At 46.6% G+C, this 26,216-nt stretch overlaps 1 protein-coding gene across 2 annotated transcripts in view; it reads left to right on the forward strand.

Moving 5' to 3' along the window:
* The window catches only part of LOC115110928 (speckle-type POZ protein), a 162,332-nt gene that overhangs the window by 39,862 nt on the left and 96,254 nt on the right, over positions 1-26,216 (forward strand). For both annotated transcript variants that reach the window (XM_065010323.1, XM_065010324.1), the window contains exons 3-6: positions 16,271-16,529; positions 16,951-17,072; positions 17,293-17,444; positions 23,147-23,274. In XM_065010323.1, the coding sequence (XP_064866395.1) occupies positions 16,452-16,529; positions 16,951-17,072; positions 17,293-17,444; positions 23,147-23,274 (480 nt within the window). In that variant the 5' untranslated portion in view covers positions 16,271-16,451. The remainder of the gene's footprint in view (positions 1-16,270; positions 16,530-16,950; positions 17,073-17,292; positions 17,445-23,146; positions 23,275-26,216) is intronic.

Consider the following 26,216-nt stretch of genomic DNA (forward strand, 5'->3'; position numbering starts at 1 on the left):
CACAAAGGCGGAGGTAGTGGTCCTGCTGCTGGGTTGTTGCCCTCCTACGGCCTCTTCCACGTCTCCTGGTGTACTGGCCTGTCTCCTGGTAGCGCCTCCATGCTCTGGACACTACGCTGACAGACACGGCAAACCTTCTTGCCACAGCTCGCATTGATGTTCCATCCTGGATGAGCTGCATTACCTGAGCCACTTGTGGGTTGTAGACTCCGTCTCATGCTGACCACTAGAGTGAAAGCACCGCCAGCATTCAAAAGTGACCAAAACATCAGCCAGGAAGCATAGGAACTGAGAAGTGGTCTGTGGTCACCACCTGCAGAACCACTCCTTTATTGGGGGTGTCTTGTAATATGATCACATGTTTTGGTTCTAGTAAATATTCTAGCAGCTGTGTTTAGCACTAACTGAAGTTTTATTTAGTGCTTTATCCGGGTAGCTGGAAAGTAGAGCATTGCAGTAGTCTAACCTAGAAGTGACAAAAGCATGGATGGATGGATACAAAATGGGATACATTTTTCTGCATTTTTGGACAAAGTTTCTGATTTTTGCAATGTTACGTAGATGGAAAAAATGCTGTCCTTGAAACAGTCTTGATATGTTTGTCAAAAGAGAGATCAGGGCCCAGAGTGATGCCGAGGTCCTTCAGTTTTATTTGAGACTACTGTACACCCATCAAGATTAATTGTCAGATTCAACAGAATATTTCTTTGTTTTTTGGGACCGAGAACTAGCATCTCTGTTTTGTCCGAGTTTAAAAGTTTAGCAACAAACCGCGCAGCAGCATGTAAACAAGTCTATAGGTTCCTAGTTGGCTGACAATATGACTGCTTGTTACAACATAACATTAGAGGGGAGAGGGAAAGACACTTATCGTACATTTGGAAACTACGCTCACAGTAACCTTTCACTTTGCACACAAACCACCGCCCATGTCTGAATGCTGTCGTTTGTCATCCTTCTCTGGTGAAACCAAACCTTCTTGAAAAGGGTTTTTGTTAGCCTTTCCTGTTGGCAACTTGTACACGCTCTGATTGTCCACCAGAGGTCACAATGTCCTTCTTAGTTGTCCGGTCTCCAATGGGCTGTTTCTTAAGAGCACCTACTTAGCTGTACTAGTGATTTATCTGAGAGGATTTTCTAGTTTCTTCCTCGGGTAGATAGTCAAAGTTCCTAACTCACTTTACATGCGCAGCTTCAGATTGGCGGTGTCCTGGTCTGGTAAATTCATTTTCCTCACCTCGTGTTGAGTTTCTAACCATTTCAACATGTGGACCACGCAAGGTGAGTTAATTTCTTCACCTCGTGTTGGTTCAATATTTCAACCATTTCCCACATGTAGCTAACGCTCCATGCTTTTTTGGTCTGATATGTTAATTCTTAACTCGTCCTTTATATACTCTGGTAAAAAGGGGCATTCCATTATCCTGACACGATCTATGAGCTCCCTCGGGGTGTGGCTAATCACATTCCTATCTTAACAAAAATGGTTTAATCATTATTCATATTATGTTCACATCACTATGTCAGTAAACTTGACAATAGTTGACAAAGTTGCAATATTTTCATTATACATTTTTTTAATGGCATAAAATATACATTAGTTTTCCACATCTACACTTTGACCATTTCTCACATTTGTTCCACTGTTCACTTTTTTGAAGTTTTTTTGACGTTTTTGGCTGGCAAAAAACTTTTGAACACAGACATTCCGATCCCAATACTAGAGACAGAGTTCTCTCCTGCTTGATTTACGACCGGGTGTGATGTGTCAAAAGTCTCCCCCCTCAGCCATTGCCAAGCTGATCTGACCCATTGTGATCCTCATGTGTAGTCATGACAGAACTGACGATTGTGGAGCGAGACTACATTAGACCTTGTGTTAGGCCTCTGTCAGTAAACAGCATTTATAGTAGACATTTTAGGTAATATAGCCTTCTATACGAGACCATAAATCTAATATAGATCTAAATCTAATAAGTCTGTCTTAGCTCTCATATCTGTCAGTGTAGACCAGTCAAGTTGTCAGGGGCAGCAAGAACTGTCACAACAATGTTGTATTTCGAGAACAGAAAATAGGCCGAATGCTGACCAAAGCTGCCAGGAATATGTTAAAAATAAAACATTTAGGCACATTGATTGTTTCCAGGCAACATAATTTGTGAGAGGAGAGGATTCCGAAGAGACAACTGGAGGGTATGGAGAAATGGAGCTTAAGACAGGCTTAGTTTTTGGTCCCTTTATGAGCAAGGACTGCTAATTACCAAGCTCTCTGGTCCTCAAATGTGTTTTGAAATCCACTTGATGTGGGAAATGGAGGCGAAAGCGTGTTACCTGGTAAAGTCAAACTGAAGGACGTCTACTTCAAAAACATGATCTAATTCTCTTTTTGTTTGCTTTTTCTCTCATGCTCTCATTTGAATTATAACACCCAAATTATAGAGCATTTTAGAGTATCTCTCTGTGTTGCAGTTTTAAGTTTAAAGGAGATTTGGGTCCACATTGAGATTTGTTTTTTTGCTTCAGATAACGAAAAAAAGTAAGGGTCGAAGGGGGCATGTTGGGGATCCCCACTGTCTGTCTGAAAGCACTCTTCTTACCTTACTGATTCCTTGGAGCTTATTATGGAAGTCAAGCGTCTCTTCACATTTACAGATAGTTACATCTATGTTTACAGCTCATGTCCTCTGCTAGGTGTAATGATAGCTTTCACAGATATGAACACGGGCCTCCAGACGATAGGAGTGGGGGTTGTAGAGACTTTGTTGAGGGAAGTGCACAGGTCAATGAGAGAATACAGTCAATCGTCTGTGGTGATTTTTCCTGGTGGTATGAGCCTTATGGTCTTACTTTTTAATTGGGCTCATCCCATTTATGTAATCTGACATTTTTTTTGTGTGTGTTGGCTGCGTGAGGGAATACATGTGAGGTTTTCTGTTTATCTGGATATTTTTTGTGTTTTTGGCAGTTTCTCTTTGTTCACATTTTGCACCATGTTTCTCTCTTGGCCAGTCTCTAACAATGGAGTACCAGATACCAAGAAGGTCACTGTGAGGGAAAGGAAATGGGTCACCAGAGTTGTTTCCATAACCACCAATAGCAAGTAGCACCATCCATCTAAAATGTGGTTACTGCCGTGTTATGGCAATCAGCAGCCTTTCATACTCCTCTGTTGGAGACTAATGGAACAATGGAGAAAAAATGAAAACATTTAAACGAGGCGAAGAGAAACTCCCTCTCACTTAATTAGCATTTTAATTATAAATCGCATAATTACAACGAGTAAGGTATCACACCAGTCTGTCTCTCTCCCTCCCTCTTCCTACCAGCTTCGCTTCATAGGTTCGAAGAACTCTAACTCCAAGTATTTCTTTCGGGTAGATAAATAAATAGGAGGAGTGGGAAAACTGCGGCAAGGCAAAGGTTAAAGCAGCATTACTATTAGCTCTGAAGTGTGTTTGTTTATACACAATCCCTTCTGGCAACTTGATGTGCAGGAGATGGATATATAGCTACGGTCTACTGTTATGTCTGTTCAGAGTCCTATGGCCGCTGTCATCTTTAATCAGGAGAAGGTTGGCGTGTTAAGGGCTCCTAAAGCTCAACACTTTGTCTTTGTCAGGAAAGCCTGTCATTTTGGAAGAAGTTATACTTGCATGTGGTGTTCGACTGTGCCCATGTGACTGTATGTGAGCTTACAACTGTGTTTATTTGTCTGCACTTACAATTGCACACAGGTGTTCTGTTGTGAGTGTAGCTCTAGTTGATCCTACTGGAACTGTGAGCAAGGCTTCAGACCTGTGATGTAATGAGAGGGGACTAGGTCACATGGCAGCTGGCCAGCTTTGAAAGGAAGCGGGGGGGGGGGAAGAGGGTTGGGATATAAGATGTGATAGAGCCATAGAAGGGGAGAGAGTGAGATCTAGGTTTAATGCCATGTCAACCTTCTGGGGGCTATAGAAAGCCAGAGAAAGGGGGTTGAGTTGGAGGTATACTGAGGGGAGAGAAAGGTGGAGATCTCTGGGTAGGGAGTCCGTGATATGGAGCCAGATAATGATATAGTATCAGTAGGGCTGTCTCCATGGTTCTCATAGGGCTTTTGTCTGAGTGGCTCTTAATCCATCGCTCCTGCCTGCAGCTCTGCAGCCCCGGCTCTGCTCTGACACACTCCTTGCCTCTGGTCTTTGTGTGTCTGGGGGATCAGGGCTGCTCTGTGCTGAGCTGGCTGGACAGACACAGCTCACCTTACATGCACCACAACCACCACGTGTCTGTCATACAGGTGCTGTATGTTACTCTTCTGACTGTCAATCCTACCCGTAACTGCACTCCATATATGTTGTCTTCTCTTGCCCTTAAGGCCAGTATCTCTTCCTGTCTTTATTTACTGTAGCCATCATACTACATTATCTACTCTCCAATCTCTGTATCTTAGCCTGTTACTCTTACCTTTTGATTCCTGTATCTTAGCCTGTTAATATTACCTTTTGATTCCTGTATCTTAGCCTGTTAATATTACCTTTTGATTCCTGTATCTTAGCCTGTTACTCTTAGCTTTTGATTCCTGTATCTTAGCCCTGCTTTTACTGTATCTTAGCCTGTTAATATTACCTTTTGATTCCTGTATCTTAGCCTGTTACTCTTACCTTTTGATTCCTGTATCTTAGCCTGTTACTCTTAGCTTTTGATTCCTGTATCTTAGCCTGTTACTCTTAGCTTTTGATTCCTGTATCTTAGCCTGTTACTCTTAGCTTTTGATTCCTGTATCTTAGCCTGTTACTATTAGCTTTTGATTCCTGTATCTGGAAATCAACTTATCCCTTTACTCCTCCCTGTATGTCACCTGTTCCTTTGACCCTCACTGATCTTGGAGCAGTTTTTATCCCAGACTCAGTGAGACTCCTAGATCATATCAGAGCTAAGATCACACGTCAACTGCTCTCCACACAGCAGCCGGCTAGCCTGCAGGGATAATTATACTTACTCTAATAGCAGAGTGTTTCAGTGATCAGTTATGACTGGTCTGTCTGTCTAATTGGTGGGGAACCTTCAGTCAGTACCATGTGTGTTTTTCAAATGAGGGTCAGAGCCTTCAGCTGATCAATCTAGTCTGGTCTGGACACACTGCTTTAATACGCTCCCTTTCATCGCTCTACCACCCTAGCCGCTTTTAATTCAACCTGACCTTCTAATTAGCAGACTTCATTAACCCTCTGTCAGATGTCCCGCCAGAGCTGGAGGAAAGGAAGGTGTGGGGGAGGAGGGGGGTGATGTTAAAATAAGGTAACGAGAATCTACGTATTTTGATATGTGGATAAACTTCACCCCCCCCCACCCACTTCTTCTGGCTGCACATCCTCCACCTGGCCAGGTGGTGGCGGTGTCTGGCTGCTCGGTGCTAGCTAGCATGTGTCTTCTCCTCTCAGCAGGAAGCGGGCCCGGAGGGAGAGGCTGCTGGGTGGTGCTGTGTATTTGATGTTTCTCTTTCATGTTGCAAGTGAAAGGGAATTTAAATGGAGAGCCGTTATGCGTCTGCTTTTTTTTCCAGAATGAAAGTTTTTTTTCCTTCTGAGTAGAGCAGTAGCCAGCTGTAATGAATTCCAGAAGGGGTTCCATCTTCTCTTGTCATCCAGCAGGACCTCCTATTTCACAGCAGGCCCAACGTCTTTAAGTCCCTGCCATATGTTGACATGTTGTTCAGGCTATATTTTTAACTATTCTATATGGATGTATTAGACACTCACTAGTCCAGGGGTGGGCAATAACTTCGGCTTGGGGGCCAATTTGAAAATTCAGCGTTTTTTTCTGGACTAATTTGTTTGTCTTAAGCAGTTTGGACCAGAGAAAGGACAGTTATTTGAAAATGTAGAGGTCCATTATCACTTCTCCATACATTGTCTAGTTTTAGAATTTCAAGATTGGTCTGGATTGTTTTTTAACCTTGACACCCATTTATTTTTTTACTCAAACCACCCCGGGCACTGATTGAAGGGGCTTGGAGGCCATATACGGCCTGTGGGCTCTATGTTGCCCACTCCTGGTAGTCACTACACAAATTGACAACACTTGCACTACTGTAGGATTATGTCTATCTACAAATGTTCAATATATACCCAGGGCTTTGTTCATGTGGTTCCTTTTTATTTATGTTTCTCAAACTAGAGGATGTAATAATGTGTGTTTAATAAGAAGTGGACTGTTGAATCTGCAAGCTCCCTCCAAGCTACTTTCCAGCTGTATATTAACTCTAGGATAGAGAGAATAGAGGGTTGTTCTGAATGCTGATAGATTGGAATCATGGCTGGTCTGCCACATATGAGTACACTAAACCCCCACTGGAACTTTCTAGTGAGAAGGAGAACCACGAGGTAGATTGGATGCCTCGACTGTCAGTTAGGCAACCTGAACTGACCTGGGATGACTGAGAAACATTCATATTGCCCCAGGCTCTCCCCAGTTCCAAGATGGTGTAGCAGTCAGACTTCGTTGTCCTCGTCTTGTCATTTATCTTTTTTCTTCGCATTTATATTTACAAAAATGTTTTCGTAACCTCAACTTCAACACACTCTCCTGCAATCCGCCTCACCCAATGTGGTATGGATCTGCTATTTTCTTTCTTTTGAACCGGAACCCCCAACAGAAGCTAGCCAGCTAACTAGGTCGTAGTCATTGGCTAACCTTTAGCCCGGACAACTCTTGCCAGTCTCCACAGCGCGACTCAAACCTGAGCAAATCATGCTTATTTTTCTCCATATCTCTGGTTTCCTAAAGCAAGCTCTGAACCTTTTCACCTGGATCATCGCAGCTAGCTAGCTGCTATCCGAGTGGCCACTCCTGGCTAACGTCTCTGTCCCGAAGCAAGAACAAATTAGCCAGGAGCTAGCCTTTGCTAGGCCCATCACCCAGCTAGCTGAAGAGGTCCATCAGCTACTCCTTCGGCTACAATACCTATTTTGCCAATTGGCCTGGACCCCTTTTACTGCTGACACGGAGCCCCGCCGATCCATCACGACTGGACTACGGACGTAATCTGCCCGAGGGTTTTTTTCAACTGGCTCCTCCGTCGCGACGTCCCCCGAATGCCCATCTGCTAGCAAGCAGCACGCAAGCTGTCTAGAGCATATTGGACTGTTACCTGAATAGGTCCATCGACCAAGTTCTTGGGCCACTATGCCTATTTTGTCAATTGGCCTGGACCCTTTTACCACACGGAGCCCTGCTGATCCATCACGACTGGACTGCCGACGTAACAGCACGAGGGGGCTACAACAGATTTCTTCCTTCACGACATCCCCCTTCTGCTAGCTTGCTAGCCCCGGCCCACAGCTGTCTGAATCGCCGTGTCTCCAGCCCACCTAGCTACTCACTGGACCTCTATGATCACTCGGCTTTGCATGCATCTCCCTAATGTCAATATGCCTTGCCCATTGCTGTTTTGGTTAGTGAGTATTGCCTTATTTCACTGTAGACCCTCTAGCCCTGCTCAACACGCTTTCGCTAATAATTTCGTTCCACCTCTCACACATGCGGTGACCTCACCTGGTTTAAATTATCTTTCTAGAGAAAATATCTCTCGTCACTCAATGCATAAGTTTACCTCCACTGTATTCACATCCTACCATACCCTTGTCTGTACATTATTCCTTCAATCTATTCTTCCATGCCCAGAAACCTGCTCCTTTTACTCTCTGTTCCGAACGTACTAGACGACCAGTTCTTATAGCCTTTAGCCGTACCCTTATCCTACTCCTCCTCTGATGTAGAGGTTAATTCAGGCCCTGCAGTGCCTTCCTCCACTCCCATTTCCCAGGCGCTCTCATTTGTTGACTTCTGTAACCATAAAAGCCTTGGTTTCATGCATTGGAAGCCTCCTTCCTACGTTTGTTTTATTCAATGCTTTAGCACACTCTGCCAACCCCGATGTCCTAGCTGTGTCTGAATCCTGGCTTAGAAAGACACCCAAAACCCCTGAAATTTCCATCCCTAACTATACAATTTTCCAACAAGATAGAACTGCGAAATGGGTCGGAGTTGCAATCTACAGCAGAGAGAGCCTGCAGAGTTCTGTCTTAATATCCAGGTCTTTGCCCAAACAATTTGAGCTTCTACTTTTAAAAATACACCTTTCCAGAAACAAGTCTCTCACTGTTGCTGCTTGCTATAGACCACCTTCTGCCCCCAGCTGTGCCCTGGACACCATATGTGAATTGATTGCCCCCCATCTATGTTCAGAGCTCGTATTGTTAGGTGACCTAAACTGGGACATGCTTAACACCCCAGCCATCCTACAATCTAAGCTTGATGTCCTCAATCTCACACAAATTAGCAATGAACCTACCAGACATAACCCCAAATCCGTAAACACGGGCACCCTCATAGATCTCATCCTAACCAACCTGCCCTCCAAATACACCTCTGCTGTCTTCAACCAGGAGCTCAGCGATCACTGCCTCATTGCGTGCGTCCATAATGGGTCTGCGGTCAAACGACCACCCCTCATCACTGTCAAGCGCTCCCTAAAACACTTCAGCGAGCAGGCCTTTCCAATCAATATGGCCCGGGTATCCTGGAAGGATATTAACCTCATTCCGTCAGTAGAGGATGCCTGGTTATCCTTTAAGTGCTTTCCTCACCATCTTAAATGAGCTTGCCCCGTTAAAAAAATTTAGAACCAGGAACAGATATATAGCCCATGGTTCAAAAAAGTTGTGGGGCACTGTAAAGTCCTTGGAGAATAAGAACACCTCCTCCCAGCTGCCTACTGCACTGATGCTAGGAAACACTGTCACCACTGATAAATCCACAATAATTGAGAATTTCAATAAGCATTTTCTACGGCTGGCTTTCCACCTGGCTACCCCTGTCAACAGCTCTGCACCCGCCACAGCAACTTGCCCAAGCCTCCCCCATTTCTCCTTCACCCAAATCCAGATAGCTGATGTTCTGAAAGAGCGGCAAAATCTGGACCCTACAAATCAGCCGGGCTAGACAATCTGGACCCTCACTTTCTAAAATTATCTGCCACAATTTTTGCAACCCCTATTACTAGCCTGTTCAACCTTGCTGTCGTATCGTCTGAAATCCCCAAAGATTGGAAAGATGCCGCGGATATCCCCCTCTTCAAAGGGGGAGACAATCTAGTCCCAAACTGTTGCAGACATATCTATCCTACCCTGCCTTTCTAAAGTCTTTGAAAGCCAAGTTAACAAACAGATCACCTATCATTTAGAATCCCACGGTACCTTCTCCGCTATGCAATGTGGTTTCCGAGCTGGTCATGGTTGCACCTCAGCCACGCTCAAGGTCATAAACGACATCATAACCGGCATCGATAAGAGACAATACTGTGCAGCCGTATTCATCGACCTGGCCAAGGCTTTCGACTCTGTCAATCACCACATTCTTATCGGCAGACTCCACAGCCTTGGTTTCTCAAATGACTGCTTCACCTGGTTCACCAACTACTTCTCAGACGGAGTTCAGTGTGTCAAATCGGAGGGCCTGTTGTCCGGACCTCTGGCAGTCTCTTTGGGGGTACCACAGGGACTCTTTTCTCTGTATACATCAAAGATGTTGCTCTTGCTGCTGGTGAGGAGATCTGCATGGAGGAATGGGCCAAAATACCAGCAACAGTGTGTGAAAACCTTGTGAAGACTTACAGAAAACATTTGACCTCTGTCATTGCCAACAAAGTGTATATAACAAAGTATTGAGACACTTTTGTTATTGACCAAATACTTATTTTCCAACATAATTTGCAAATAAATTCATAAAAAATCCTACAATGTGATTTTCTGGATTTTCTTTCCTCATTTTGTCTGTCATAGTTGAAGTGTACCTATGATAAAAAGATGAGAGGCCTGTAGTTTTCAAGTGGGAGAACTCGCACAATTGGTGGCTGTTTCTAATGCGAGGGATGGAGAGGACATGACATCCATTTAGACCGTTGGTTTCCATATGTCAATGTTTAAGTAATGCACTCCCCTCTTAGTGGGGAGGTGAAGGCGGTGTTGGGAGGGAGGTGAAGGCGGTGGTGGGAGGGAGGTGAAGGCGGTGGTGGGAGGGAGGTGAAGGCGGTGGTGGGAGGGAGGTGAAGGCGGTGGTGGGAGGGAGGTGAAGGCGGTGTTGGGAGGGAGGTGAAGGCGGTGGTGGGAGGGAGGGAGATCTGGACTCGCACAGTGAGAGAGGCCTGTCTATGTGATTAATATAAATGTGCTCCAGGTCCTCATCCTGTCGGTCCCCACAGCAGCAGACTAGGATGGGATAGGGAAATGAGATGTGGGCGGTAGGCAATCACGCATATACACAACCCGAGAAACACTCACAACACAACACCGCTGCCATCCTTACCTCGTACTTTGTCTAGTGATTGTTTTCAGGGGAGCACACAACCCTCTTAACGCTCTCTGACGTACTGCTGTGGTGATATTTATTTCCCCTGCCGTGTGTATTCTCTCCTGTCCATTGGTGCTGACTGTCACCAGCTGAATCACCATGATGAATGAACCATCTAACTTCCGGCGCCGACAGAGATGGCCGCCTCGCTTCGCGTTCCTAGGAAACTGTGCAGTTTTTTTTACGTGTTATTTCTTACATTGGTACCCCAGGTCATCTTAGGTTTCATTACATACAGTCGAGAAGAACTGAACTGAACTACTGAACATAAGAGCAGCGTCAACTCACCATCAGTACGGCCAAGAATATGACTTTCGCGAAGCGGATCCTGTGTTCTGCCTTTCACCCAGGACAACGGAATGGATCCCACCCGGCGACCCCAAAAAACGACTTCGAAAAAGGGGAAAACGAAGCGGTCTTCTGGTCAGACTCCGGAGACGGGCACATCGTGCACCACTCCCTAGCATTCTCCTCGCCAATGTCCAGTCTCTTGACAACAAGGTTGATGAAATCCGAGCAAGGGTAGCATTCCAGAGGGACATCAGAGACTGTAACGTTCTTTGCTTCACGGAAACATGGCTCACTGGAGAGACGCTATCGGAGACGGTGCAGCCAGCTGGTTTCTCCACGCATCGCGCCGACAGAAACAAACACCTTTCTGGTAAGAAGAGGGGCGGGGGCGTATGCTTCATGGTTAACGTGACGTGGTGTGGCCACAACAACATACAGGAACTCAAGTCCTTCTGTTCACCTGATTTAGAATTCCTCAAATGTCGACCACATTATCTACCAAGGGATTTCTCTTCGATTATAATCACAGCCGTATATATTGCCCCCCAACAGACACATCGATGGCTCTGAACGAACTTTATTTGACTCTTTGCAAACTGGAATCCATATATCCGGAGGCTGCATTCATTGTAGCTGGGGATTTTAACAAGGCTAATCTGAAAACAAGACTCCCTAAATTTTATCAGCATATCGATTGCACAACCAGGGCTGGAAAAACCTTGGATCATTGCTATTCCAACTTCCGCGACGCATATAAGGCCCTGCCCCGCCCCGCCCTCCTTTCGGAAAAGCTGACCACGGCTCCATTTTGTTGCTCCCTGCCTACAGACAGAAACTAAAACAAGAAGCTCCCGCGCTGAGGTCTGTTCAACGCTGGTCCGACCAATCTGATTCCACACTCCAAGACTGCTTCCATCACGTGGACTGGGATATGTTCCGTATTGCGTCAGACGACAACATTGACGAATACGCTGATTCGGTGTGCGAGTTCATTAGAACGTGCGTTGAAGATGTCGTTCCCATAGCAACGATTAAAACATTCCCAAACCAGAAACCGTGGATTGATGGCAGCATTCGCGTGAAACTGAAAGCGCGAACCACTGCTTTTAATCAAGGCAAGGTGACTGGAAACATGACCGAATACAAACAGTGTAACTATTCCCTCCGCAAGGCAATCAAACAAGCTAAGCGTCAGTATAGAGACAGTAGAATCTCAATTCAACGGCTCAGACACAAGAGGTATGTGGCAGGGTCTACAGTGAATCACGGATTACAAAAAGAGAACCAGCACCGTCACGGACCAGGATGTCTTGCTCCCAGGCAGACTAAATAACTTTTTTGCCCGCTTTGAGGACAATACAGTGCCACTGACACTGCCCGCAACTAAAACATGCGGACTCTCCTTCACTGCAACCGACGTGAGGAAAACATTTAAACGTGTCAACCCTCGCAAGGCTGCAGGCCCAGACGGCATCCCCAGCCGCGCCCTCAGAGCATGCGCAGACCAGCTGGCTGGTGTGTTTACGGACATATTCAATCAATCCCTATCCCAGTCTGTTGTTCCCACATGCTTCAAGAGGGCCACCATTGTTCCTGTTCCCAAGAAAGCTAAGGTAACTGAGCTAAACGACTACCGCCCCGTAGCACTCACTTCCATCATCATTGAAGTGCTTTGAGAGACTAGTCAAGGACCATATCACCTCCACCTTACCTGACACCCTAGACCCACTCCAATTTACTTAACGCCCAAATAGGTCCACAGACGATGCATTCTCAACCACACTGCACACTGCCCTAACCCATCTGGACAAGAGGAATACCTATGTGAGAATGCTGTTCATCGACTACAGCTCGGCATTTAACACCATAGTGCCCTCCAAGCTCGTCATCAAGCTCGAGACCCTGGGTCTCGACCCCGCCCTGTGCAACTGGGTACTGGACTTCCTGACGGGCCGCCCCCAGGTGGTGAGGGTTGGCAACAACATCTCCACCCCGCTGATCCTTAACACTGGGGCCCCACAAGGGTGTGTTCTGAGCCCTCTCCTGTACTCCCTGTTCACCCACGACTGCGTGGCCACGCACGCCTCCAACTCAATCATCAAGTTTGCGGACGACACAACATTGGTAGGCTTGATTACCAACAACGACGAGACGGCCTACAGGGAGGAGGCGAGGGCCCTCGGAGTGTGGTGTCAGGAAAATAACCTCACACTCAACGTCAACAAAACTAAGGAGATGATTGTGGACTTCAGGAAACAGCAGAGGGAACACCCCCCTATCCACATCGATGGAACAGTATTGGAGAGGGTAGTAAGTTTTAAGTTCCTCGGTGTACACATCACAGACAAACTGAATTGGTCCACCCACAGACAGCATCGTGAAGAAGGCGCAGCAGCGCCTCTTCAACCTCAGGAGGCTGAAGAAATTCGGCTTGTCACCAAAAGCACTCACAAACTTCTACAGATGCACAATTGAGAGCATCCTGTCGGGCTGTATCACCGCCTGGTACGGCAACTGCTCCGCCCACAACCGTAAGGCTCTCCAGAGGGTAGTGAGGTCTGCACAATGCATCACCGGGGGCAAACTACCTGCCCTCCAGGACATCTACACCACCCGATGTCACAGGAAGGCCATAAAGATCATCAAGGACAACAACCACCCGAGCCACTGCCTGTTCACCCCGCTATCATCCAGAAGGCGAGGCGAGGTCAGTACAGGTGCATCAAAGCTGGGACCGAGAGACTGAAAAACAGCTTCTATCTCAAGGCCATCGGACTGTTAAACAGCCACCACTAACATTGAGTGGCTGCTGCCAACACACTGACTCAACTCCAGCCACTTTAATAATGGGAAATGATGGAAAATATATCACTCGCCACTTTAAACAATGCTACCTAATATAATGTTTACATAACCTACATTATTCATCTCATATGTATACGTATATACTGTACTCTATATCATCTACTGCATCCTTATGTAATACATGTATCACTAGCCACTTTAACTATGCCACTTTGTTTACATACTCATCTCATATGTATATACTGCACTCAATACCATCTACTGTATCTTGCCTATGCCGCTCTGTACCATCACTCATTCATATATCTTTATGTACATATTCTTTTCCCCTTACACTTGTGTCTATAAGGTAGTAGTTTTGGAATTGTTAGCTAGATTACTTGTTGGTTATTACTGCATTGTCGGAACTAGAAGCACAAGCATTTCGCTACACTCGCACTAACATCTGCTAACCATGTGTATGTGACAAATAAAATTGTATTTTATTTGATCTCAAGATTTTGAAGTGAGGGAGTACAAGGATTACCCCACACACACACTACCACACACCCCACCCCCCACTATCTCTGAGTTGTTACTGTCATTTTTCTGCTTCTCTGCTCCTGATGATTGTCATGAAAATACAAATCAATCCCCAGCTTTATTCTGGTTAAGTGTCATCTGGGTGTATTTAGAAAAGCTGTGAAGTTGTTAGCGATGGTGCCAGTATTGTCATCTTTTCTTAGTGGTTCCCTCGTGATCGCTGTTGGCAGCACACACGTTGGGAGACCGTAGCCTATACAGAGACATGAGAACACACAGCTTAAAGGAACATACGGGGGCACATTTATTGCACACATGCAACGCACACACTCCGCCACACAGCAGTTTGCATGTGTGCATGCATTTGCGCACTTAAGCTGCATATTTGTTACACCCATGAACACCCACAAGTTCACACAGACTATAATTCATTGTTAGGAAGTCTCAGGTAATTTAAATTGCAAATCAGTGCTGCCTTGTTCTTCATCTTTTGATTAATATTGTATTGTTTTACTGAGTGAAAATGCCACCAGTGCTTTTCATCAAATGCAAATAGAACAAAATAAGAAACAGAAAGATCAGATCCAACAAAGTTAAAACATGAAGTCCTGTCTGCGTCCGTGGAGGTCTGTGTGTCGTCTCACCCGTCTCCACTCTGTCATACAGAGGAGGTGGACCCCCCCCCCATTGCCCTTCCCTCTCTCTCACGTTCTCACAGATTCTGGGAAGTTCTCTAGGTCCTGAACTTCCCTTTCAATCAGCCACTAATTAAGAAGCAAAGCAAAGGGATTGTCTGGCTAGGAGACAGGGGGACTTGCAGGTTGACTGAGAAAAAAGAGAGAACGAGAGAAGAGAAGACTTGCCCTGAGACCCTGTGATAGCTTCAAGCAGGGGGGAGAGGGAGGAAAGGAGCCAGGGAGAGGGAGGAAAGGAGCCAGGGAGAGGGAGGAAAGGAGCCAGGGAGAGGGAGGAAAGGAGCCAGGGAGAGGGAGGAAAGGAGCCAGGGAGGAGGGAGGAGGGGGAAAGGAGCCAGGGAGAGGGAGGAAAGGAGCCAGGGGGGGGGGAAAGGAGCCAGGGGAGAGGGGGAAAGGAGCCAGGGGATAAAAGGGAGAGGGAGGAAAGGAGCCAGGGAGAGGGGGAAAGGAGCCAGGGGAGAGGGGGAAAGGAGCCAGGGGAGAGGGGGAAAGGAGCCAGGGAGAGGGAGGAAAGGAGCCAGGGGAGAGGGGGAAAGGAGCCAGGGAGAGGGGGAAAGGAGCCAGGGGAGAGGGGGAAAGGAGCCAGGGGAGGGGGAAAGGAGCCAGGGAGAGGGGGAAAGGAGCAAGGGGAGAGGGAGGAAAGGAGCCAGGGGAGAGGGAGGAAAGGAGCCAGGGGAGAGGGAGGAAAGGAGCCAGGGGAGAGGGAGGAAAGGAGCCAGGGGAGAGGGAGGAAAGGAGCCAGGGGAGAGGGAGGAAAGGAGCCAGGGAGAGGGGGGAAAGGAGCCAGGGGAGAGGGAGGAAAGGAGCCAGGGGAGAGGGAGGAAAGGAGCCAGGGGAGAGGGAGGAAAGGAGCCAGGGGAGAGGGAGGAAAGGAGCCAGGGAGAGGGGGGAAAGGAGCCAGGGGAGAGGGAGGAAAGGAGAACAAAATATGATAATTTGTTGATTTTATTTAACCAGGCAAGTCAATTAACACATTCTTGTTCTATTCCCAGGGGTCATCTGTGGTTCTGTAAAGGTGATATTGAAGAGAAGTCATTGGTTAAAGTCACAGTTCTCTCTCATAGATCTATGGTTCAACTGAAGTCAATGCTGTTTTTCTATTGTGGCTGTATTCACACATGTACCTTGAAAAACAGAGTGAATAACTTTTCACACAGATTGATAGAAGTTTGCACATTTTGGAATAGGCTATGACATTTCCAAGTCGATCTATGAAAGTTGTATGTGACCTTGTGTAGGCTACTTGAGTGAGTGGAGATTGGCAGGCAGGCGTGGGATGATGGTCTTAAGCCTTGCTCTTCACTCTCAGTCACAGATCGGTTGGCGCTCCGCTCAAAGCAAAAGAAAGTCAGAACCATGGCAGATAAACGAGGGCTTTTCTCACTGAAGCCGAGCGAGCAGCGTTCACAGCCTCTCTGCTTTGAATGCAGAGGCCCTTTGAAAACAAATGAATTCAGAGCTGTTTTGTCCTACTTACTGAGCAATATAGCTCAATTACAATTAGCCTTTTAGCACACACGCACTGACTATAACACCTATGATAATGCGACTCTCTCTGATTGTAGGGTATTGCTGTGGGTTCCCTGGACATTCCCCAGACGTTATCCTTGGCTGGACCCTGGTGCTGTGTGTGGTGGTCTGGTTGAATACTTAGCCCATTCAGTGGTGTTCTGTTGGGCTCAGCCACCCCTCCACTCTGTCCCCCTCCTGGCTGGTGCTCAGGCTCCCCCTGCCTCAACGCTGGCGATGTCAAGAGTCCCGAGTCCCCCTCCCCCCGCGGACATGTCCAGCGGCCCTGTGGCTGAGAGCTGGTGTTACACTCAGGTAAGCGTGGGGATAGGTGTGTGTGTGTGTGTGTGTGTGTGTGTGTACATGTATCTGTTTTTCTATGTACAGTACTTACACCTGTCTGTCTGTCAGTCAGTCAGGACTGCCAGTGCTGGTGTTTTTGATAACAGCCTGTTTAAAGAAGAGGGATGTTTTTCTATTGATGTGTTTTTCATCTCGCTATCCTTGCAAAATCATTTTTTGTTGCAGCTTTTTAATATCCTTTCTTCTCCCCCTGTTTGTTGTCAATGTTTATTGAGATGAAAGGCAGGTTTGATGTGTGGTTTTGAAGTCCAGGCTGACCAACCAGCCACTTAGCTACCTGTATGGAATAGATAAATAAATTAGTCATCATGTCTGATTCCTGCTGTGTGTGTGTGTGTGTGTGTGTGTGTGTGTGTGTCCCTACCTCTGTTAGATCAAAGTGGTGAAGTTCTCTTACATGTGGACCATCAACAACTTCAGCTTCTGTCGTGAGGAGATGGGCGAGGTCATCAAGAGCTCCACCTTCTCTTCGGGAGCCAATGACAAGCTTAAATGGTGAGTGGAGGCGGGGCCAAGAAGTGGGTGCTATGGATAAACCATAAGGGACTACAGGACCAATAACTTGTCCATGATTGATCTGATTTAGACTCCTAAGTCTGTTGGACAGGGTTTGGTCTCTATTCTGTTGGACAGTTACTGAGCATAGTTGACTGACCTCGTGTCTGTTTGACTGAGTCTGAAGATCACCGATGCTGATCCCTCCCTCTGTGTCCAGGTGTTTGCGTGTAAACCCTAAAGGCCTGGACGAGGAGAGTAAAGACTACCTGTCCCTCTACCTGCTCCTGGTCAGCTGTCCCAAGAGCGAGGTGCGTGCCAAGTTCAAGTTCTCCATCCTCAATGCCAAGGGAGAGGAGACTAAGGCTATGGGTAAGTCACACTTGATTTGAGTTGATTTGGATCCCCATTAGCTAATGCCATGACGACAGCTAGTCTTCCTGTGGTCCGACACATGACGAAAATGGCATTTCAAACAAAAATACTTTCAAATGTTCATGCATTTAAATAACATTAACAAGTAGACACTACAGACATTTAAAATACCTGAAAGGTAAACAGTCAATTCAGCTGTCAGTATCTGTCCAGTCATATGGCCAATCTTAGTAGATGTACTTTTTAATGTTTTCTTGAATGTGAATCATTTTTTTGCTTGGGAAATATCTATCCCCAACAACCCACCATCTCTATAGGGTCAGTGGTGCTCTGCCATTGTAATCCCATAGTGTACCTGGCTTGATATTATGTAGGTGTGTGAGAGGTAATGTGATAACAGAACTACTAATAACAATCCACTCTTGAACCTCTCAGCTCAAACCTGTAGCTTGGCAGTAGAACTTGAAAGACATGTTACCTAATAGGAACAAGGTTAGGAGGTTTGAGAGATGTATTACCTGTGTCTCTGAGGTTTACTAAGTGAGTGTGTGCATAGGAGGGGGTGAGGGAGCCAAAGTGTCTAATTCAGTGTGCGGGCCGAGGTGTTGATAGCCATATGGGTGTGTATAATCACTGCAGGTGGGATTTGTTCCCCCCCATATTTAATTCAAAGTAGCATGGAGCAATTTTTGTCTTCTGCCTGTTCTCTGGCTGATGAATTGGAAAGGATATGTGTTTCTTCCAATGCCTGCTCTTTTTAATTAGGTTATGTTATGGGGAGGAAAAGCAAACTTGTGTGGAATTGAATTAGAGTTGGCCAGATGTGACCGCTTCCTGGTTACCAGGCTCTACCTGGTTGGTTGTCTCTCTGGCACCCCGTCGAGCACAGGAAGTATGGGAGGAGGTGAGGAGAGGGGCAGAGGAGGAATGTTTGTATCAGAGGTGTATGCAGCAAGACTGTTTACAACCACCCGCAGTGCAGGTCATGTAGAAAGGGAAATGGTTTTCCTTCTTCATTGTGGCAGTGCTTTTTCACTTCTCAACAACAACACATTCACAAACACTACTGTTATGAAACAGGCCTTGGGCCGCATACTGTAATTGTGCATCAAGCTCACTTGAGGCTCTTAAGGTACAGTTAATGCATAGTTGGCTGTGCCCATTTCGCTGCACCACTCTAAGAGGGACAGCAGTAGCCTGCAGAGTGGGTGGTAAACACCACCTAGAGCCGTTTCATTCCTTCACTCGGTCAGCTCACCTGAACCTGCTTCTCCACATGACGACTGAAAGAGATTAAAGATGGAGAATGTTGAGAGCAGTGGAGAAAATGGCTTCTGTTGTTCTCTTCGTGTCTCTGGGGGATTTGCTGTAAATTGTGTTCTTTGGCTGTTAGGACACCCCCCCCCCCCCCAGATGCACCCCATCTTCCCCTCAGCTCTCTGCTCGCCTTGTCGCTGGAGAAAATTACCCGCAGCCACCGTATTCGTGACAAGGGACTTCAGCGAGCACTCTGTCTGAGAATATGGCAGTAAAGATAGCTCTATCTGTTCTGGATCATTTAGAATCCAATTAAATCCATGCCTCCTGAAGAGAACCCAGGCCAAATAAAAACAAAGTGCCTTAATTAAGAAGGCTGTGGCTCAGAGTGTGAGGACTGTTTATGTGGCATGTCACTGCTGGGGCTCTCCACACAGTCTCACAGGGCCACACACTCCACTGAAATGGATAGTAAGTACAGATTGGTGTGATACACAGCTAAATAAACAGATATATATAGGTGGTTAAAGATGATTGTGAGTAATGTAAAGATGCTGCATATATCATTTGCTGCCTTAAACATGAACTGTTTCAAGTGGATCTAACCTTCAACCTCATACTGTTCAGCCACCCCCACCTGAATAGAGGGCCTCAATCAGTAATGTATGTTGGTCTCCGATGGTGTTACTGCCCCCCCCCCCACCTCTCCCCCGAACATCATCTCCTCTCTTCTCCGCCACATCATTTCTCTCCCTGGCTTAGTCGCTAGCTAGCTGGCTCTCTTGTGGGATTGTGGATGAACGGTTTGTAACGTGTCTCTTGGCTCCCCCTCTTCTCCCGTGCCAGATAAAGCAGCCTGCTGGCAGACACACTGCTGCACTGACAGCTCTGAGAACACAGAGAGAGAGAGAGGAAGTCTCCTGCTATATGGCGGTGGTGGCTAGGGTTTATTTAAATGGCCCAGAGCTGAGTGTTCCTCTCAGACACAGTGGGCTTTATATTGCTTTTTAGGTGCTAAGTGCTAAGGAGAGGTTATGTCTCCAGTCTGTTTGGTCACAGGTTCAAGTTCAGGTTAATTTGCTATGTGTACACAGGTCTTCATACACTGTATATTTTAAAAGAACGATCTCATTTGCCAGTACAGTGTTTGTGGTGTTGTGGTTAGTGTCTTTAGTTCCATATGGTCTCCTGGCTGATTGAAACCTCTGTCTGAATGCTTGTATGTGGTTGTCAGAGCTGGTTGCCCGCGGTAACTGATGGGGGCGGTCAGGCATTCAATGGTTGTGTTGTGGGAAGAGTCATTGGACAGTCTTTACATAATCATATATCGACACGGCTAGAAGGAACGTCATTACACGTGTTTGTGCTGACACTTGCTTATAGAGCTCATTATTCAACAGAGATGAGATTTTCTTCGGAAATGGCGTGTGCGTTCCTTTGTGTATTTGTGGTGCGTGTGAGCGAGCGAGCTTGTGTGCCTGCCTTCCTGGTTACATGTCAGCCTATGTAGATGTGTGGGGGTTTAGACTAAAGGGCAGCAATTGAAGTGGAGGGAAGAAGTGGGATGGGGATGTAGGCAGTAGTGGTAAGGAGGATGAGGTTGAAGTGTGTCTGTGTATGAAGGTCTAGGTGTGTGAATGCTTTGTGTTTGTGGAATGGGGAAAAGCTCCAGGCTCCTTTTGGGATTCTCTAAACCTCCTTCCAGAGAACAGATGATCACGGAGGGATGGAGGGATTAGAGTTATGTTTTGAACTGATGTACATACTGTACATTACACTTTCTCTGTCATGCCCGCACACACACACACACTCTTAGTGTGATCCACACTCTGTTGGCCCGGAGTGCGATGTTTGCCAGCCAGTCTTCTGGGTGACCTTCTCACTGTGTGTGCCAACCAGGCCCCTGAGCCACAGCCTGAATATGTATGCTATGCTCTCTAAAACAGCCTGGCTCTCCTCTCTTTCGCTCGCTCTGACTCTATCTTTCCCTTCTCCTCTCTAAAACTCTGTCCCTCTCGACTTCCTATTTTTTTCCTTTATCTCTGTCTCACTCAATCTATCTACATATCTCACATGCCACCTCTCTGCCGGGACTGTTAGTGACAGGCTTCTATCACTGGTCTTCTCACTCCTCTTCCCCCTCTCATATTTGTTATTCCTGGTGTGTTCCTCCCCTCCCGACTTGGTGATCCAGCCTGCTGTGACCCTACCGTGACCACATGCGGTCTGACTTGAGGTTGATCCCATTCCAGTGTGAGGTTCTGGTCCTGCTCAGGAGACCCAGTGGAGGTAGCAGGGTCAGCTTGGGAAAGCTCAGCTTAATACACACACGCATACACACGCACAGGCGCATGCACACGTGCACACGTGCACACAGACATACAACTTAGTGTGGAGAGTGAGCAGGGACTGAGCAGTAGGACTCCTCTCACCCTTTCTCCTCTGTTCTCTGTGCTCCCGTTCCGTCCCTCCCTCCTCCCAGCTAGCCGCCCCCTCTCTCTCCTCCCACCATCCTCACACCTCAGTTAGGCTGAGACCTAGCCCCGTAGGAAGTTGTCACAGGCTGCTGGTCTTCTTCCATATACCCTGATAACACACAGGACAATCCCTCCACCACACAGGGAGAGGAGCTACTGGCCAAGGGTCCATGCCTGAGTCTCTCTAACATATCGGAAAGGAAATAGAGAAAAGGCAGTATGAAAGATTTCAGACAAACAGGCAGACAAGGATAAGACTAAGATGCAGTGCTTTTGCTCTGTGTGTTTGTGTATCCAACCGTACACTACTTGGCATGTCAAGTCCATAAAAGTTTGACGTGGCTTTCAACAACACAGGTTTAAGATGAGACTGACACAAAGCCTTTAAATGAAAGTCTTCTGACATCAGTTCCTATTATGCAGAGAGGAAAAGAGGAGAGTGACGATGAATAAAGTAGGAAAAAAAGAGTAGAGAAAAGAGCCTTTGGAGTGTTTGGATTTCTGTCAGTCTGAGAGGGTGGCTGTCAGGGCCTGTTTGTAGCCCATCTCCAGAGGAGGGATTAGAGGGAGAGGACCCCCTGATTGAGCACTGGGGTGGAGAACTGGATATGCGCTCAACTCCACCACTGTCTGTACGCATCCCAAATGACAGCATATTCCCTATTCCATATAGCCCATAGGGCTCTGGTCAATGTAGTGCACAATAAAGGGAATAGGGTGCCATTTGGAGTGCAGCCCCTGCCTGCCTGGTTGACTACTGTACCCACCACTGCATCATACCGCTGCTGGTGAATTTCACATAGAGCTTTCAGCAGAGCTGTTACCCCGCCTGAATGACTCCCACTTGGATATTGCAGGAGATCTCTTAACTCTTAAGGCTTGGACACCAGTAGCGTTAGCTGGCCGATGGTACTCAGCACCCCTGCACAGAGTTCTGGCTGTAATTTGCTAACCGATTCTTCATGTAGAATCGGGTGAAAACGTCTGCAGCCAGACGTCCATCAGTGGGTGGTTCCTAAAACACACCACGCCGAAAGAGTGGCAGACGAACGGCAGATGGGCTGTCGGCCTGGTGTGTGTGGTTCTTTAGACCCCAGGGATCCTCATCCTATATGGCAGGAGGGGCCTGCCCTACAGGAGGGGCCTGCCCTACAGGAGCTTCTTAGATGGGATCATGTCATTCTATACATGACCAGGGATCTTTATGTGACATTTCATTGGAGATCTTTGAGAGGGTCTTGTAGTAAAATGTCCGGGCAGGGAATTCATTGTGATCTGACTTGGCAGACTCTTTGATCCAAAGCCATTTACAGTAAAGTGAGTTTTAAATAAACTACAGTAAAGTTTATATTTGTAGTATGTGATCCCTGAGGGACTTGAACCCCTGACCTTGGCGTTGTTAGCATCAGTCTTACCAACTGGGCCATCAGAACCACTATGGCACAGCAGTGTCTCTGACTCTAGTTATTGTGTTATGTACGTTGAGTATGTCCTCAGTGGTTGTGTCCCAAATAACACCCTATTCCCTATGAAGTGCACTACTTTTGTTGTACACTATATAGGGTAAAGGGTGCCCTTCTGGACGCAACCAGTGTATGTACGTATTCCTGGAATACGTACATGAAGGACCCCACGAAGACATTTCTCTTGTGTGTTTGTAGTGCATAGAACCCTCCCTGCCTCTTCTCAGGCAGACATAGTTGGCAGTCCATAAGCACTTTATAATGGGATGCTTTGATCCCTGCTTATCCCACCTGCTTATCGTGCCTGTGTGCCAGAAATGAGGGAGTGTATGAAAAATGTCTGGAGTGTGGCATCGTTTTCTTATGAGGTGTTAAAAGTCCCCTGCAGGTGACACTTCCTTCATTCAACCTCCTGTCTGGCTGTGCTCACTCTCACGTTCTCCTTTCTCATGGTCATGACAGACACACGTGCACTAACTGTCTGTGTTGTTCCTTTTTACAGAGAGCCAGAGGGCATACCGGTTTGTCCAAGGGAAGGACTGGGGCTTTAAGAAATTCATCAGGAGAGACTTCCTGCTGGACGAGGCCAATGGGCTGCTGCCTGACGACAAGCTCACTCTCTTCTGTGAGGTAGGACACAAGTTCACACAACATAGAGACACAGGTAACTGCCAAAATAAAATTGAAAGCAGGTGCTGGTGTTAATTAAGAAATTAACATCCCATCATGCTTAGGGTCATGTATAAAAAAAGCCCAGTTGTAGATTATTTTGTCTACCCTGGCTAGAATAATAGATGTCAGTGACTTTTAAAGAGCGCCTCAGAGGAGCATATGGGGTTAAAGGGTGTGTCAGTCACCAGATCTCAACCCAAATGAACACTTTATATTAGATTCTGGAGTGGCGCCTGAGACGGTGATTTCCACCACTGTCAACAGAACACCAAATTATGGAATTTCTCATGGAAGAATGGTGTCGGATCCCTCTAATAGAGTTCCAGACACTTGTAGAATGTATGCTAAGGCACGTTGAAGCTGTTCTGGTTTGTGGGGCCCAACGCCCTATAATGTTGGCAGTTAGATGTATCTCTATAGACGGGTTGGTTGGTTAGCAACTACATTCACTTGTGCTCAACTGTGGGGCAAAACTGACGGGGTTGGCTTATATTGTTGATAACATGTAAACAATATTTTGTCCCCAATGTTTATTGAAAACCGAATTAAAGTTGCACAATGAGAACTTGTCTCTCAAGTACTTTGTTGCGGTTGCTAGATAGCACATTTTTTGCCATGTTAGCATAGATGTGAAATCAGTCAAAACACTTCAAAACAAGGCATGGTATCAAAAACAAGATCAAATGAGCTGAAACGAGACACTTACGATTAACCACATAGTTTATTGTCATTGTTGCTAGCAATCTGGCTATCCAAAACCATAACACACGGCCTTATGCCGCTTTGAAGTGTGCACACCGCTAACCCGTTTATAGGACACACACCGCTAACCCGTTTTATAGGACACACACAGCTAACCCGTTTATAGGACACACACAGCTAACCCGTTTATAGGACACACACAGCTAACCCGTTTATAGGACACACACAGCTAACCCGTTTATAGGACACACACAGCTAACCCGTTTATAGGACACACACAGCTAACCCGTTTATAGGACACACACAGCTAACCCGTTTATAGGACACACACAGCTAACCCGTTTATAGGACACACACCGCTAACCCGTTTATAGGACACACACCGCTAACCCGTTTATAGGACACACACAGCTAACCCGTTTATAGGACACACACAGCTAACCCGTTTATAGGACACACACAGCTAACCCGTTTATAGGACACACACAGCTAACCCGTTTATAGGACACACACAGCTAACCCGTTTATAGGACACACACAGCTAACCCGTTTATAGGACACACACAGCTAACCCGTTTATAGGACACACACAGCTAACCCGTTTATAGGACACACACAGCTAACCCGTTTATAGGACACACACAGCTAACCCGTTTATAGGACACACACAGCTAACCCGTTTATAGGACACACACAGCTAACCCGTTTATAGGACACAGCTAACACAGCTAACCCGTTTATAGGACACACACAGCTAACCCGTTTATAGGACACACACAGCTAACCCGTTTATAGGACACACACAGCTAACCCGTTTATAGGACACACACAGCTAACCCGTTTATAGGACACACACAGCTAACCCGTTTATAGGACACACACAGCTAACCCGTTTATAGGACACACACAGCTAACCTAACCCGTTTATAGGACACACACCGCTAACCCGTTTATAGGACACACACCGCTAACCCGTTTATAGGACACACACCGCTAACCCGTTTATAGGACACACACCGCTAACCCGTTTATAGGACACACACCGCTAACCCGTTTATAGGACACACACCGCTAACCCGTTTATAGGACACATCGCTAACCCGTTTATAGGCTAACCCGTTTATAGGACACACACCGCTAACCCGTTTATAGGACACACACAGCTAACCCGTTTATAGGACACACGCTAACCCGTTTATAGGACAGCTAACCCGTTTATAGGACACACGTTTATAGGACACACGCTAACCCGTTTATAGGACACATCGCTAACCGTTTATAACCCGTTTATAGGACACACACCGCTAACCCGTTTATAGGACACACACCGCTAACCCGTTTATAGGACACATCGCTAACCCGTTTATAGGACACATCGCTAACCCGTTTATAGGACACATCGCTAACCCGTTTATAGGACACATCGCTAACCCGTTTATAGGACACATCGCTAACCCGTTTATAGGACACATCGCTAACCCGTTTATAGGACACATCGCTAACCCGTTTATAGGACACATCGCTAACCCGTTTATAGGACACATCGCTAACCCGTTTATAGGACACATCGCTAACCCGTTTATAGGACACATCGCTAACCCGTTTATAGGACACATCGCTAACCCGTTTATAGGACACATCGCTAACCCGTTTATAGGACACACCGCTAACCCGTTTATAGGACACACACCGCTAACCCGTTTATAGGACACACACCGCTAACCCGTTTATAGGACACACACCGCTAACCCGTTTATAGGACACACACCGCTAACCCGTTTATAGGACACATAGGACCGCTAACCCGTTTATAGGACGCTAACCCGTTTATAGGACACACACCGCTAACCCGTTTATAGGACACACACCGCTAACCCGTTTATAGGACACACGCTAACGTTTATAGGCTAACCCGTTTATAGGACACACACCGCTAACCCGTTTATAGGACACACACCGCTAACCCGTTTATAGGACACACACCGCTAACCCGTTTATAGGACACACACCGCTAACGTTTATAGGACACATCGCTAACCCGTTTATAGGACACACACCGCTAACCCGTTTATAGGACACACACCGCTAACCCGTTTATAGGACACACACCGCTAACCCGTTTATAGGACACACACCGCTAACCCGTTTATAGGACACACACCGCTAACCCGTTTATAGGACACACACCGCTAACCCGT

The sequence above is a fragment of the Oncorhynchus nerka genome, linkage group LG26 (assembly GCF_034236695.1).
Source record: "Oncorhynchus nerka isolate Pitt River linkage group LG26, Oner_Uvic_2.0, whole genome shotgun sequence".
In the NCBI taxonomy this organism is placed as follows: domain Eukaryota; kingdom Metazoa; phylum Chordata; class Actinopteri; order Salmoniformes; family Salmonidae; genus Oncorhynchus; species Oncorhynchus nerka.